This window comes from Bufo bufo, chromosome 7 (assembly GCF_905171765.1).
Source record: "Bufo bufo chromosome 7, aBufBuf1.1, whole genome shotgun sequence".
In the NCBI taxonomy this organism is placed as follows: Eukaryota; Metazoa; Chordata; class Amphibia; order Anura; family Bufonidae; genus Bufo; species Bufo bufo.
In genome coordinates, this window is record NC_053395.1 from 27,287,881 (window position 1) to 27,304,354 (window position 16,474).

A 16,474-nucleotide genomic window follows, 5' to 3' on the forward strand; every position below is an offset into this window, starting at 1 on the left:
CCTGCACACGACCGTTGTGTGAACCCGTGGCCGTTGTGCCGTTTTCCGTCTTTTTTCGCGGACCCACTGACTTTCAATGGGTCCGTGGAAAAATTGTGGAATGCACCGTTTTGCAGCCGTATCCGTGATCCGTGTTTCCTGGCCGTGAAAAAAATATGACCTGTCCTATTTTTTTCACGGCCAACGGTTCACGGACCCATTCAAGTCAATGGGTCCGTGAAAAATCACGGATGCACACAAGATTGTCATCCGCGTCCGTGATCCGTTTTTTCCTATCATTTCAATGGCAAACTTGACTTAGATTTATTTTTCATGTCCGTGGATCCTCCAAAAATCAAGGAAGACCCACGGACGAAAAAACGGTCACGGATCATGGACCAACGGAACCCCGTTTTGCGGACCGTGAAAAAATACTGTCGTGTGCAGGAGGCCTAATAGCTTTTATGCGATTTATATTTAGACTTTAATTATCTGTCTTAATGCGTTTCAATTTTTTATAATCTGCTTATTATGCAATTATTCCTATTTTATCTACTGTGCACATGAATATGTTTTATTAATACCTCTATACAGACTGATAACCTGTATGAGCAGGTAATTAATAATATAGAGAGAGATATTATATATATATATATATATTATATCCGACTATATATGATTTTATCCTATTTGTGGCCAAGTCATCACTGATATTGCAAGTCCCAGTGGTGCTATATATACACAATATATATATTTTATATAAATAACAAACACTCTTTTATACACACCACATTTGCATCTGATATCCATTGTTTACCTGTATACCCAGCCATTTGAGTGCCCTCCACCTTTTGAACCTTTATAGTATACCCAATATTTTGGCAATAGGTACTGCCATCTGGAGAGAGCACCAGCCCGTGAATTGCTGACAGTAGAGCCTCTGTAATCTTTTATCCACTAAATAAAAATACCACTAGTCTCACGTGACCTGGAACAGGAGCGTGCGTGTCATGTGGCACAGGACACTGTGGCCTGCAGTGCAGATGGCGGAGGGGGAACGGAGTGAGGTGTTTTGTTTTGTTTTTTTAAACCTAAGCAGTGGTCTACTGGCACTAAGGGGGGGGGGGGAGCATTATGTACTGGTACTAAGTAGGGGGGCACAAAGGAGCATTATATACTGGGACTACAGGGGAGTTATAAGGACAATGGGGCATTAGAGCTTAGTTCCAGTGCCAGGGCTACTGCAGAACAGGTGGTGCTGGGAGGGAGACCCCCACCGATCGGATATTGATGGCCTGTCCCAAGGATAGGCCATCAATATAAAAAGACCTCAAAGGGCATCTGTCAGCTTATTGGCACCATTTACACCGGCTGACCTGTCACATGTGCACTTGGCAGCTGAAGGCATCTGTGTTGGCCCCATGTTCATATGTGCCTGCATTGCTGAGAAAAATGGATGTTTTCATATATGCAAATGAGCCTCTAGGAGCAACGGGGGCGTTGCCGTTACACCTAGAGGCTCTGCAATCACTGCAACTTTGATTGACAGGACCAGGTGTGATGTTTACACTGCCTGGTCCTGTCACTCAAAGTGCAGAAGGCACGGCAGTTGCAGAGAGAGCAGAGCCTCTAGGTGTAACGGCAACGCCCCTGTTGCTCCTAGAGGCTCATTTGCATATAATAAAACATCATTTTTCTCAGCAATGCGGGCACATATGAAGATGGGACCAACACAGATGCCTTCAGCTGCCAAGTGCACATGTAACAGGTCAGCCAGTGTCATAGGTACAAAACTGCTGACAGATGCTCTTCCCAAAAAAAAAAAAAAAAAGGCAGAATGACTTCCTAGATCGTCAATTGTATAACCACACAGGTTTGCGCCACCACGCACACCTAGGCCTGCATTGGATCTGCGTAAACAATACTTTTAAATCAAAACTTTAGCATGCGAGAATTGGTTATATACAAGTCATTTATGGCGATTATCAGCGAGTGAGAAAGTAGGAGGATTACCCCCCCCCCCCTCCCTTTCCAAAAAATAAAATAAAATAAATCCTCCGTACAAGTGCTCTGCGGATCACGGGTCCTGGAGGGGGATGATGAATGGATGAATGCTATAAACTAAGCTGACATTTTAGCAATTAGCAGGAAGTTCCATGATGACGAGGGGGGGGAAAAATAAACATAAGACGTTCCCGAAAGATTTCTCAGAAGATTACACAGCGCCGAGAACGAGGCAGGAAACGCGCAGGCGAAAAAGGGGCTTCATCAGACTGGACAACCCCCATCTTTGCTCACCAGCTGATTGAGAGGTCCTGGTGCCACATGGTAAACAAACACTGCGCCCTCTGGTGGCCATTCCAAACACTGTACAATAATCACATGGGAGCAGGATATCCTACAACTGTCATTGCAGGCCTGGAGAACTCCTGAAAATATCAATGACACTTCAACACCGTTTATCCCCCTTCCTTACCGGGACAATTTTACCTTTCTTTAGTGCCATAAAAAGACAAATACATAAGTAAAAACTGAAAATTAAGGAAAAAAATAAATTTTCATATTCATTTTTTTTTTTTTTAAAGAAAGCAAAAAGGATTTATATATTAAACACAAAGTCCGCTATACTATTTCTAAAGCGAAGAAATATTTATTATTTTCTTTTTTTTATAAAACGGGGGGGGGGGGGTTGTCTGTGTATGTAGTCTGCTATACTATTACTAAAACTAGTAACTAATTATTATTATTATTTTTTTATTTATTTTTAATGGAAAAAAGTCAATTAACCCCTTCTTGCCACAGTCAGGGCAGGAAGAAGTTCATTCACAGGCTGCAGGTGCTCAGTAGAATGAGGTTGTATCGTCTTAGGCCTCTTTCACACGGGCGTTGCGGGAAAATGTGCAGGGGCGTTGCGGGAACACCCGCGATTTTTCCGCGCGAGTGCAAAACATTGTAATGCGTTTTGCACTCGCGTGAGAAAAATCGCGCGTGTTTGGTACCCAAACCCGAACTTCTTCACAGAAGTTCGAGCTTGGGATCAGTGTTCTGTAAATAGTATTATTTTACCTTATAACATGGTTATAAGGGAAAATAATAGCATTCTGAATACAGAATGCATAGTAAAACAACGCTGGAGGGGTTAAAAAAATTTTTTAACTCCCCTTAATCCACTTGTTCGTGATGCCGGCATCTGCTTCTGGCCTTTGATGACGTCACTCCAGTCATCACATGGTACCTCACATGATCTTTTACCATGGTGATGGATCATGTGATGACCGGCGTGACGTCACCAAAGGTCCTGTAGCTGCACAGAGATCAGATGAAGACAGAAGAGATGCCGGCATCGCAATCAAGTGGATTAAGGCGAGTTAAAAAAAATTTTTTTTTGTTTTAACGGTACCCCTCCAGCGCTGTTTTACTATGCATTCTGTATTCAGAATGCTATTATTTTCCCTTATAACCATGTTATAAGGGAAAATAATAATGATCGGGTCTCCATCCCGATCGTCTCCTAGCAACCGTGCGTGAAAATCGCACCGCATCCGCACTTGCTTGAGATTTTCACGCAACCCCATTCATTTCTATGGGGCCTGCGTTACGTGAAAAACGCAAACAAAGAGGAGCATGCTGCGATTTTCACGCAACGCACAAGTGATGCGTGAAAATCACCGTTCGTGTGAACAGCCCCATAGAAATGAAGGGTCGGTATTCAGTGCGGGTGCAATGCGTTCACCTCCCGCATCGCATCCGCGCGGAATACTCGCTCGTGTGAAAGGGGCCTTATAGTGATATGCCCCCAATGTATATGTCCCCAATGTACAATAGGTGCGGGTCCTAGAGGTGGGACCAGAACCTATCTATAAAACGGTGCTTATAAAGTAAAGGAGGGCGCACCACTCATGTGTAGCCTCCCTCCATTAATTTCTATGGCACTGCCGAAAATAAAAGCAGCGTGCTTGGCTATTTTCTGGAAGTCCCATTGAAATAAATGAGTAGCGCACCGTGCAAGCATATCCACCATTCCATTCACTTCTATGGCACTGATGGAAATAGCGGCACGAGTGCTTGGTTACTTTCGGCAGTCCCACAGAAATGAATGGAGGGCAGTCGGGCACGTGTGGTGCGCCCTCTAGCACTTTGCGTGTCTCTGTCCAGAGGTGGGACCCCGCACCTTTCAGACATTGTTCTACAAGATGGGTCAGCCCCTTTGAATTTAACAGCCAGCAGGGGGTGCTCTCACATCAAGAAGAGAGCGCTCCCCTGTCTGCTGTTCCACTTCGATGGATGGTTGGAGCATGCAGGGATCCCACTTCTGCTGGTCTCAGGCATGCGCGGTCACAGCAAACTGCAGCGCCACGGGCACCAGCAGATCGCAATGCAACCCAACGCTTTTATACATCGGATTACAGTTAAGAGCCTATCACCACGTCATATAAAGTCGCGCGGCGGTAGAGAAAAGGTTAAACGCTACCATTTTTCATTACAAAAGTTATTAGATTAGAAAAACATAGCTGCTCTCTTCCAGAAACAGCGCCACACTTTTGCCCACAGGTTGTGCGCGGTACTGCAGCTCTGATTCAATACAAAACCCATGAACAGGCGTGGTGCTATTCCTCGAAGAAAGCAGCCATGTTTCTCCAACCCCTTTAAATCAGAATTTCAAACGCCACTCAAGTGTCACATGTAACCTGCATTTTATCCCGAGTCTATGCAGTCCATGCCCACCCGCTGAACAAAATGATCTCAGTGGCAGGGGTTCCATAAGGACTTTTGGTCATGCGACTATGGGAAGCGGTTGGATGGGGGACAAACTGTCCTCAGTAATCTCCTCCCCCCCCCCCCCCCAATCTGCTACAGGGATCCCAGTAATCGCTACCTGACCAAAAGTTCTTGTGAAGCCCTAGCCTAAGACTTAAGAGTTAAAAGAGAACCCGTCCACTCTCTTGACCCGTTTTAGAGAATAATCGTAATGCCAATGTAAAAACAATTCTAGAGGATATGTTCTTAGAATTTTGTGCTGTGCCATTCCTCTGTTATGCCTCCTGGAAACATATGAATCAATTTAAAAGTTGGATCCTACCATTCCCCTTTTTCAATAGCCTACACAATCTCACAGGGTCAGCGTGGACTGGATAGTGTCAGACTGAGCAGGGACACGACCCAAAGCTCAGGGAATGGTAATGTGCAGTTGTCAATTTATTTATTCATTCATACATTTCAAGGAGGAATAAGAGAGGATCAGCACAATGCAGAGCTCTAGGAGTGGATGCTACAAAATTATTTTAAAAGGGTTGTCCAGTACTTCTACACTAATGGTCTTACCTCAAGGATATGCCATGAATATCCGATTGGTGGGGGTCCAACACCCCACATCCCCGCTAGGGCACTGCACAGCTCCATCCAATGCGTAGTTGACCATCCACTTCAATGGGAGCAGTGCTGCAGTAACCAGCTCCGTACATTAGTTTTGGAGCGGGAGCTACTGCAGAACAGATGATCGGTGAGGATGTGGGGTGTCTGACTTCTGCCGATCAGATATTCATAGCCCATCAATGCAAACATATTGGACAACCCCTTTAAAATAATTTTGGAGCATCCTCTGACAGAACTCTGCATTGTGCTAATCCTCTGTTATTCCTCCTGGAAACTTATGAAAAAAATTGACAACTGTAGGATAGGCCATGGGTACTAAAACAGACATGTCAGAAATAAGCCCGGCCCCTCTCCTAAACCTGCGGAGCGTAATACGACAGCAACAAGCAGTATTAAACAAGGCATTCGTTTTATTCGCGAGAAGCGACTGCAATTTCACAATGGAATGATAACAAAACAAGAAAAAAAAAAAATATATAATAATAATATATATAAAACAATACATAATAAAGTATGTGTACCCCAACCGACCGGGGGCAAATAAGTGGCCTATACAGTCTTAAAATCCAGACGTCAGCGTCCCTAATGGGCGACTCTCGCCCACATTCTCCGTTATCAGGGAATGGCATTGAAGTCTTGTGAAATTGACTTTTTTTTTTTCTTTTTTTACAGTTAAAAGACAAGGGAGCATTTCCTTAACCCCTGAGCTACCAGAGGCATTTATAACAACCCTTTGAACAAAGGGATTAAGTGGAGAGGCCAGGAGAGGCACTGAAATCTCGCAGAGAGAAGGTGCTAAAATCATTTAAAGTTTTATTTTAAAAAAAAAACAAAAAAAATATACAGGGCGAGTGAAGGAGCAAAATTCACATCTGTAGCGGGTGAGTTAAGACTATGGATGCAAGACTATGGCTGGTTCTGTCACAGTTTCACAGTTCCTGGGGGGAGGCTGTCGTTGCAGAGTCTGTAATACCGGAGGTCGTTGACCAAGCGATGCACACACTGAGTAAACGAGGGCAGGTCCTGGAAGGAAGGACAGAAGACTATGGTCATTCATTTATTTCTTGGTGCCACTTTAAAAAAAAAAAAAAAAAAAGGCTTCCAGGCATTTTAAGTGATGGATCAGACATTAAACGTATGATCGGTTGGGATCCAACCCTTGGGACTTGCGCAGAGAATCAGAACGGAAGAAAGAACCACTGACCGATTTATTTTTAATTTAAAGGGGTTGTCCCGGCTTTTTCTATTAGGTCATCAATATCAGATGGGTGGGGGTCCGACACCAGGCAGCCCTGCCGATCAGCTGTATGAGGCGACGCAGTCCGCATGTGTCGTCTTCCCTTCCCTCTTCATGCTCGCCATTGCTTTGCCATAGACAGCAGCAGCGAGCAGGAAGAGAAACCGCATGTGCACACTGCGCGCCTGCGACGTCTCCTCTTACAGCCGATTGGCGGTGGTGCTGGGTGTCGGATCCCCGCTGATCTGATATTGATAGGTCATCAATATTATAAAGCCCGGACAACCCCTTTAAGCACAGGGCCATATACATACATAAGCGTGGCTGTGACTGTTCATGTGAAAGGATGAGCGGCAGTACCAGACACAGCCACACTCATATACGGCGCTGTGTCTGGAATAACAATGAAGGGACTTCAGCAAGAAGCACGGCCAGTTCCTCCTAAAATCTGGTGGTTGGGGGGGGTCCCAGGGATCTGACCCCCCACTACACACACACAGATTGCCTTATCGGGCGCAGCGACTGTGCGTGGTACTATGCGTAGCTCTGTCCCGTTCCAGTGAATGGGGCAGAGTTGCATGTAGTACCAGGTACTGCCACTACAGGGCACTGTGCCTGTAATGAAGAGGCAGCAAAGCTCCACAGTCCCTACACACAGTTCCAATAGTTGGCCCCCCATTGTTCTGACATTGATGGTCTATCTTAAGGATAGAAAGGATAGGGCATCAATATTAAAATCCTGGAAAATCCCTTTAAGCTGTTTTTTTTTTATATATATATTTTTTTTAATTCCCAGATCTGTAGACACAAGTTATCCTCACCCGTTCCATTTTAAAGTTGCGGGCAAGGACATTCTTCTGACCGCTTTCAATGCCCTGGCAGCCGGCTAAGAATTCAGGTAAGAAGGCAGAGAAGAAAGTGCTGAAGTCCACAGACGCCATGTTGTAGACGGCAATGCCTATTTCCTCCTGGAGAAGATCATGGGACTTGTGGATAAGAACCTGAAGTAAAACACTGACGAACTGCGGCAGCATCATGGCCCGGAACAGCTTCTAGAAGAGACCGAGAAAATGACAAGTGATGAGAGGGATGGGAGGGAGCCAAGGACACTTATGCTGCATGGGGCAGCACAGTGGCTCAGTGGTTAGCTCTGGTGCCTTGCAGCGCTGGGGTCCTAGGTTCTAATCCGACCAAGGACAACATCTGCATGGAGTTTGTATGTTCTCCCCGTGTTTGCGGTTTCCTCTGGGTTCTCCGGTTTCCTCCCACACTCCAAAAAAAAAAAAAAAAAAAAAAACATACCGATAGGGACCTTAGATTGTGAGCCCACTGGGGACCGTTGGATGCTAATGTCTGTAAAGCGCTGCGGAATATAGTAGCGCTATATAAGTGCATAAAATAAATAAAAATGTATATGCAGTAATCGAGCACACGATTCTTCGAGACGATTGGCTGCTCGTTAGTGGAGGTGAGGAGCTGCATTTACAAGCAGCGGTCACCTCCACAGTATGAGGACGAGCCCTGGCTGCTGCTACCGTTCGACCTGTATTGTTTCTGGGCAGCAGATCGCTGCTTAGACACCATGATCTGCTGCCAAGAAACTATAATTTAGGTGTCCGCATGAACGATTGTGATGAACAAGCGTTTCGCGGCACCTTTAAAACGTGTGTCCCCAACAATCCGGCCGTGTAAACCCACCTTTAGGTGCAACACCTTACCTTATGATACAGTTTGTGTTTGCTGTTCAGGGTCTCCAGATGACCAAGATTTTGCTTAAAAACATGGATATCCGGCTGCAGAAATGACTGACCAAATGCCTGGGGAGGGACACGTAGGAGAGAATTACAGTCTGAGTTAAACAATACTTTAGGAGAGTTTTAACTCCATATAACGACAGCGAGAGCATATAAGACAAATCGGCATGAAAAACGTTCCAACCAATGAAACCAAGTAACTGAACAGTGGCCCATCTCGCTCTATCCCCTCCATTCCATCAGTATCAGGGTGATCTCAGAGGGCTCAGCCCTAACCTTTTACTTTTTTGGTGGTGTTATTTTCGGGACACTAGGTTCATTTTAACACATTTGTTTTAAGGAAGTATTAGATTGGGTTCCCTGTTTTTTGGCCTAGTTTTGATACCGATTATTTAACGTTTCAGGTGAACAGGGTGGCAAGCCAAACATGGAGGACATTCACTCTTTAACCCCTTAAGGACTCGGCCCTATTTCACCTTAAAGGAAACATGTCACCAGGATTTTGTGCATAGAGCTGGGGACATGGGCTGCTAGATGGCCGCTAGCACATCCGCAATATCCAGTCCCCATAGCTCTGTGTGCTTTTATTGTGTAAAAAACCTGATTTGATACATATGCAAATGAACCTGATATGAGTCCTGTATCTGGAGATGAGTCCAGCGGAAAGGAGCCCAGCACCGCCCTGCGTCCTCCAAATCTCCTCCTTGCTGGCTGACGTCAGAGCTGGAGCTAGCGCATGCGCAGTGTCGGCATCATGTTCATTCCCTGTGCTGGCATCAGCACAGGGAACGAACTACGCATGCGCTAGCTCGCGCATCGCGAGATTTCGGCGCTCCAGCTCTGTGACGTCAGCCAGCAAGGAGATTCAGGGGACGCGGGGCGGTGCTGCGCTCAGAAAATTGGACTCATCTCCGGACACAGGACTCCTATCAGGTTCACAATATGTCAGAGAATCTAAATCGCACATCCTCATTACTATGCTTTTGATATAATCAACTGTTCTAAATTTCAGCATGATAAAACATGGCTATACAGCACCATTATAAATAAATTGCTATGCACTATTAGGAGGCATTAGTATACAGTTTGAGCAAAGCGCATAGGCCCACTTACCACGACAAGGTTGCCTCATATCAGGTTCATTTGCATATGGATCAAAACTTTTTTTTACACAATAAAAGCACACAGAGCTATGGGGACTGGGTATTGCGGATGTGCTAGCGGCCATCAAGCAACCCATGTCCTCAGCTCTATACACAAAATCCCAATGACAGGTTCCCTTAAGGACTTGGCCATTTTTTGCAAATCTGACCAGTGTCACTTTAAGTGCTGATAACTTTAAAACGCTTTGACTTATCCAGGCCGTTCTGAGATTGTTTTTTCGTCACATATTGTACTTCATGACACTGGTAAAATGAAGTCAAAAAAATTTGTTTCAATTTCTCTACTTCTATAATACATAGTAATACCTCCAAAAATAGTTATTACTTTACATTCCCCATATGTCTACTTCATGTTTGGATTATATTGGGAATGATATTTTATTTTTTGGGGATGTTACAAGGCTTAGAAGATTAGAAGCAAATCTTGAAATTTTTCAGAAATTTTCAAAAACCCAATTTTTAGGGACCAGTTCAGGTCTGATGTCACTTTGCGAGGCTTACATAATAGAAACCACCCAAAAATGACCCCATTCTATAAACTACACTCCTCAAGGTATTCAAAACAGATTTTACAAACTTTGTTAACCCTTTAGGTGTTCCACAAGAATTAATGGAAAATAGAGATACAATTTAAAAATGTCACTTTTTGGGCAGATTTTCCATTTTAATAATTTTTTTCCAGTTACAAAGCAAGGGTTAACAGCCAAACAAAACTCAATATTTATGGCCCTGATTCTGTAGTTTACAGAAACACCCCATATGTGGTCGTAAACTGCTGTACGGGCACACGGCAGGGCGCAGAAGAAAGGAACGCCATACGGTTTTTGGAAGGAAGATTTTGCTGGACTGGTTTATTTGACACCATGTCCCATTTGAAGCCCCCCTGATGCACCCCTAGAGTAGAAACTCCAAAAAAGTGGCCCCATTTTAGAAACTACGGGATAGGTTGGCAGTATTGTTGGTTCTAGTTTAGGGTACATATGATTTTTGGTTGCTCTATATTACACTTTTTGTGAGGCAAGGTAACAAGAAATAGCTGTTTTGGCACCGTTTTTATTTTTTGTTATTTACAACATTCATCTGACAGGTTAGATCATGTGATATTTTTATAGACCAGGTTGTCACGGATGCGGCGATACCTAATATGTATACTTTTATTTATGTAAGTTTTACACAATGATTTCTTTTTTGAAGCAAAAAAAAATCATGTTTTAGTGTTTCCATATTCTGAGAGCCATAGTTTTTTTCAGTTTTTGGGCGATTATCTTAGGTAGGGTCTCTTTTTTGCAGGATGAGGTGACGATTAGATTGGTACTATTTTGGTGGGTAAACGCCTTTTTGATCGCTTGCTGTTGTACTTTTTGTGATGTAAGGTGACAAAAAGAATGATTTATTTAGCACAGTTTTTATTTTTTGCGGTGTCCACCTGAGGGGTTATGTCATGTGATGTTTATAGAGCCGGTCGATACCTAAATATGTATACTTTTTTTCCCCCCTATTTTTTACCAAATTTTTTTCACTTTATTTGGGGAAAATTTTATTTTTTCAACTTTTTTTTCACTTTATTTTTTGTCCCACTTTGGGACTTGAACTTTTGGGGGTCTGATCCTTTACAATGCATTCCAATACTTCTGTATTGGAATGCATTGGCTGTATGAGTAATACTGTGTGTATTACTCATACAGCTTCCGGCCTGTGAGATCCAGGTGGCTGGATCTCACAGGCTCGTCACCGGAAGGCATCGCGCTGCCTTCCATGCCATCGGGTGCCCACTACAGCCACATGGGGACCTGATGGCACCGCCCGCCGCAGGTCTGAATTGACCTGCGGTTTGCGGCGATCGCCGATACAGGGGGGGGTGAATGATTTCAGCGGGCATCCTGTTCCTATTAACCCCCGCCGCAATGTACTTTTAAAGTTAGGACGTACCGGTACGCCCTACGTCCCTAAGGGGTTAAAGTCCTTTTTTGCAGGTCAATTTAGGCTGTGGACATGTGGATACGAGTGTGGATGGCATTTATTCAATTTTCATCAACACTGCTGGTTCTGTAAAATGCTGCACACAAATTTACTTCTGTCAAATCTGCAGCATTTACGTCCATTAGATCGAATCATACGATGGACACCTAGAGGTTTGTTACAAGAGCTCAGATAATGACTGTTATATGTTGTGAGGTTACTATGGAATAACAGCAAGCAGAGATCTTGGGAGGGGGGAGGGGGAACCCCAAGGCCTCAATAACGTTTCATTATACAATAAAGAACCTTCATTTGCTCAAACGGGAATATCCCTTTAATTGTGTAGCCAGTGCAGCAGATGAGACTTCTCAGAAACTATGCAGAAGGGTCGTTGCTTTCGTTCTTCAAAGTGCCCCTGAGCAAGCAGACCTGGAATCTTGGCATGGGAAATGTGTTCTCTTCGCTCTGCTTATATAAGGAATGGGGTTAATTGAGTGCTGACCTGCATGACACCGATGAACTGCGCCTGGTTCTCCATGGGCTCATCGCCGCCACCGTCTCGGTGCACACTGGCTAGAACAGAGGATCGGTAGAAATACCTCCAATTGTGATGCAGGAGCTGGAACAGCAGCTCAAATAGCTCCGCTTTCACATCAGGGGATGGCCGCTGCGGGGGGGGGGGAGAAGACAGACATCAGTGGATGGAAATGACAAACTGTCAAAGAGCAAAGCTCTACAGCAATCAATGATCACTTACCTCTGCAATAATAGGGTAGAGCTGCTCCATGCACAGGGACAAAATACTTGGCAGGAAAGGTTTAAAGGCCGGACCAGGTTCCTGGACTACGACCTGCAGGATCTTGAGAAACCTTTCAACCACATGGCAACCGGCACTGCCTTCCTGTAGTAAACTCTCTGCCAGCTGCTCCCTGCAGACATGGTGCGATATAATAATGAGCACTGGACACGTTAAGGCTCAGTTCACGTCTTATTTTATTACACATCCCAATATATATCTATGAAGTGTCCATAGGCATATATGCCAAAAAAGTGTCTTTTTTTTTTTATGTACGCTGGGCTGGTATGGTCCTTTTAATTAACTGCAAATGAAAAGCAGTCTTCTTTGCTTTCCTATGCAGAGGAGCAAAAGGAGTCAATAGTTACTATGTAGCGGCATATGTTGGAGGTATGGTATGTGTTGGGGTACATTCCCAACGTATACCTCTGACAAGAAGGAAAAAATAATAATAATTTGAACCGGGCCTTAGGCTAGTTTCATACTGTCACACTGGCGTCAGGCAACTCCGGCAGGAAGCAGTCTAGGTCCGGCACTACTAGATGCTAGCTGACACTTGCCGGCCCCATTCACTATAATGGGGACCAGCAGAGATCCGGCCACAACCCGGCAAACATGGTGAGAATCGGCCGGACGAAAACCGCCGCAAGTATCAGCATATTTACTGGGTTGCGGCCAGATCTCCGCCGGTCCCCATTATAGTGAATGGGGCCAGACGGAATTCCAGCAGCGCAGGTAAAAGCCTGCCGAATCTGCAAAGCGCAAAATGTGAACAGGGCCTTACCCGACACAGCAAGTGGCGGGCAGAGTATGGTTACCTGGTAAACATGTTGAGGAAGGTCTGTATAATCTGCTCCGTAAATGGCACCCCCATTTGCACCCTGAGTCCTTGGAATAAGGCCAAGAAAAAGCTGAGCATCTCCTCGGTCACATCTAGGAGAGAGAAATCAGATGATGACACGTACAAAAAGAACAATGCATGCAGCGGCAGGTCCCAGTATGCCAGAATCTCCCTTTTGTATGGAGCACCCATCCTTCTTCCAACAAGACCGGCTCTAATTTCGCTATATAGCACTTGTTCATATAGTGAATGCGGCTGCTAGACAAGAGCCTTGTGTAACCCCTCTGGGGACGGAGTGGTTCCCGACTAAGGCGTTCTATTTTGCGGGTTCTCTACATCAGGTCGCTCTCCTGACAATACCACCTATACCTCGTGTTACCAGGTCTATTCATAGACATTAGATCATGCTGGCATTTCTTCAGGATGAGACTGAGCCAGATGGCTATGGCTACTAGGTTATATACATTAGATTGCCATCCCCATCCCCCTCAAAACACACAGAATTGAAAGATTGATTTTTTTATGAGGCAAAAGAGAACAGCAGTAAAAGGGAAATAATAATCTCCCAGGCAACAAAGGACTGGGCGTGTTGAATTCCAACATGCCTGATCCTACCCAGATATCTTACAGTATTTGGCAGCTACGGGTTAAGGTGTATGGAGACTGACAAGTTGGGATGGAGTAAATCACACTTTTTTTCGGTCTGCTTCCACTGCTAAATGAAGCGAAATCTGACAGGTTCCGAGTATCCCTCTCCACACAAAGAGTAGGTGGGATACTGGAGATTTGTCTGCACATTTTATATTTTTAAGAGTACACAATTCTTTCTATAAGTTTCTTTAAAAGGGACATATTGCTAGGTTACGGCATTAGTTTATGGTCGGAATTTAAAGGGGTTGGCCCATCTCATACAGGATATGTCACCAATGTCAGATAGGTGCATGTCCCATCTCAGGGACCCACACCTATCTCTAAGACAGCACCATAGCACGCTCTCTATTCACTTCTATGGGGGTGCCGAAAAGGGCCGAGCGAGCTCAGCCATTTCCAGAACTCCAGAAATAAATGGGAGAGAGCACACGGCGAGCGCAGCCACCTCTCCATTCACCTCTATGGGAGTTCCAAAAACAGCTGAGCCAGCACTCTTAGGCCTCTTTCACACTACAGTATTTTGCGTTCAGTATACTGGACGTTTTTTGAGTTCAGTATACGGAACATATACTGAACCATTCATTTCAATGGTTCAGCAAAAAATACTGAAGTGTCTCCGTGTGCATTCCGTTTCAGTATTTCAGTATTTCCGTGCCGTGAAAAGATAGAACATGTCCTATTCTTGTCCGCAAATCACGGTGCTTGGCTCTATTCAAGTCAATGGGTCCGCAAAAAAAACTGAACACATACGGAAATGCATCCGTATGTCTTCCGTTTCCGTTCCGTTTTTTGCTGAACCATCTATTGAAAATTTTATGCCCAGCCCAATTTTCTCTATGTAATTACTGTATACTGTATATGCCATACGGAAAAATGGAACGGAAAAACGGAACCGAAACGGAGACACAACGGAACCCAAAAACGGGACAACGGATCCGTGAAAAACGGAACGCAAAACACTGAAATGGACATACTGTAGTGTGAAAGAGGCCTTAGGCTGCGCTCACACGGGCGAGATTTCCGCGCGGGTGCAATGCGTCAGGTGAACGCATTGCACCCGCACTGAATCCGGACTTATTCATTTCTATGGGGCTGTGCACATGAGCAGTGATTTTCACGCATCACTTGTGCGTTGCGTGAAAATCGCAGCATGTTCTATATTGTGCTTTTATCACGCAACGCAGGCCCCATAGAAGTGAATGGGGCTGAGTGAAAATCGCAAGCAAGTGCGGATGCGGTGCGATTTTCACGCATGGTTGCTAAGATGACAGTCTATTCACTGTATTATTTTCCCTTATAACATGGTTATAAGGGGAAATAATAGCATTCTTTAATACAGAATGCTTAGTAGAAGGTCAATTGAGGGTTAAAAAATAATTAACTCACCTTCTCCTCTTGATCATGTAGTTGCCGGTCTCCTTACTTCTTTAATCATGAGCTGCCGGCTAAAGGACCTGTGGTGACGTCACTGAGCTCATCACATGGTCCATCACTACGGTGATGGACCATGTGATTGGACCATGTGATGTGACGTCACCACAGGTCCTTTAGCCGGCAGCTCATGATTCTTCTGTAATAAAGAATGCTATTATTTTCCCTTATAACCATGTTATAAGGGAAAATAATTACATCTACACAACCTTAAACCCAAACTTCAGTGAAGAAGTTTGGGTCTGTGTACCACAGTCAGTTTTTTATCACGCGCGTGCAAAACGCATTGCACCCGCGCGATAAAAACGGAACGCAATCGCAGTCAAAACTGACTGCAATTGGGTACCTACTTAAGCGGGTTTGCCGCAATACACCCGGGACGCATCCTGAACAAATCCGTCACGCCCGTGTGAGCCCAGCCTTATAGAAGCAAATGGAGGGTGGCCACTCTTGCACAGTGCACCCTCGTTCACATGTAGGGCCCCCATTCTACAAACAGGTGGAGGCCACAGAGGTGGGACATGCATCTAGCCCAACATTGGTGGCGTGTACTAGCAACATTCCACTAAAGTGTGGGATAAACCAACCCCTTTAATATTGCTACATGCCGATTCCTCCCATGAAGGCCATGCACAGGTTAAAGGTGAGGGGACTGATATCCTATAGTAATTACATAACAAAAGGAAATCAGGATATATAAAAGAGCTACTAAATAGGTCTAAGAAGAGCCTCATACCCGACTGGTGAATGTACGTAGGGAAGAGGGCAAGGGAGAGCTGGGCCGACTCCTGCATGGACTGGTAACAGATCTGCCGAGATTTGGTGCCCTCGCCAGAGATGTTCTCCACAATGTCCTTCAACACACCTAATGTCTGACAGATAACACGCTTAGCTAGAGGGGGGAAATAAAATAAAAAATTATAAGTAAGCAAAATATGCACAAGTACAGAAAGGAATGCAATGATATGGGTGTGGGTCTGCTACTCACTGGCCTCAAGTTGTCCCTTCCGCTGAGGAGGAGCAGAACCCTTCAGTTGGCGATAGTCTCTGGTCAAGCCGTTCAGGAGACTGGCATGATGACTTGAGCGCTCTGCCCACTGCTGCTCTGCCTCGGAGACATTTGGCCATGGGAGAAGGAGAATATTAGACAGAGCGCGACATAGCAGCACCTGAGCCTGCAAGAGACAAAAAAAAAAGGAATCATTCCCGATTGACTACAGATAATGGAGGCTCACTACGAAACCAGAAAATATCACATTTACTAGGACAGGTCCTTTGATAAGGATCCTG

General features: G+C 44.8%; 1 protein-coding gene across 2 annotated transcripts in view; it reads right to left on the reverse strand.

Annotated features, from left to right (window-relative positions):
• Window positions 1-6,183: 6,183 nt before the first annotated feature.
• XPO6 (exportin 6) overlaps window positions 6,184-16,474 on the reverse strand; it is a 44,317-nt gene continuing 34,026 nt past the window's right edge. For both annotated transcript variants that reach the window (XM_040440283.1, XM_040440282.1), the window contains 8 exons: window positions 16,173-16,359; window positions 15,921-16,076; window positions 13,080-13,194; window positions 12,223-12,394; window positions 11,968-12,132; window positions 8,308-8,406; window positions 7,411-7,641; window positions 6,184-6,375 (listed from right to left, as the gene is read on the reverse strand). In XM_040440283.1, the coding sequence (XP_040296217.1) occupies window positions 6,274-6,375; window positions 7,411-7,641; window positions 8,308-8,406; window positions 11,968-12,132; window positions 12,223-12,394; window positions 13,080-13,194; window positions 15,921-16,076; window positions 16,173-16,359 (1,227 nt within the window). In that variant the 3' untranslated portion in view covers window positions 6,184-6,273. The remainder of the gene's footprint in view (window positions 6,376-7,410; window positions 7,642-8,307; window positions 8,407-11,967; window positions 12,133-12,222; window positions 12,395-13,079; window positions 13,195-15,920; window positions 16,077-16,172; window positions 16,360-16,474) is intronic.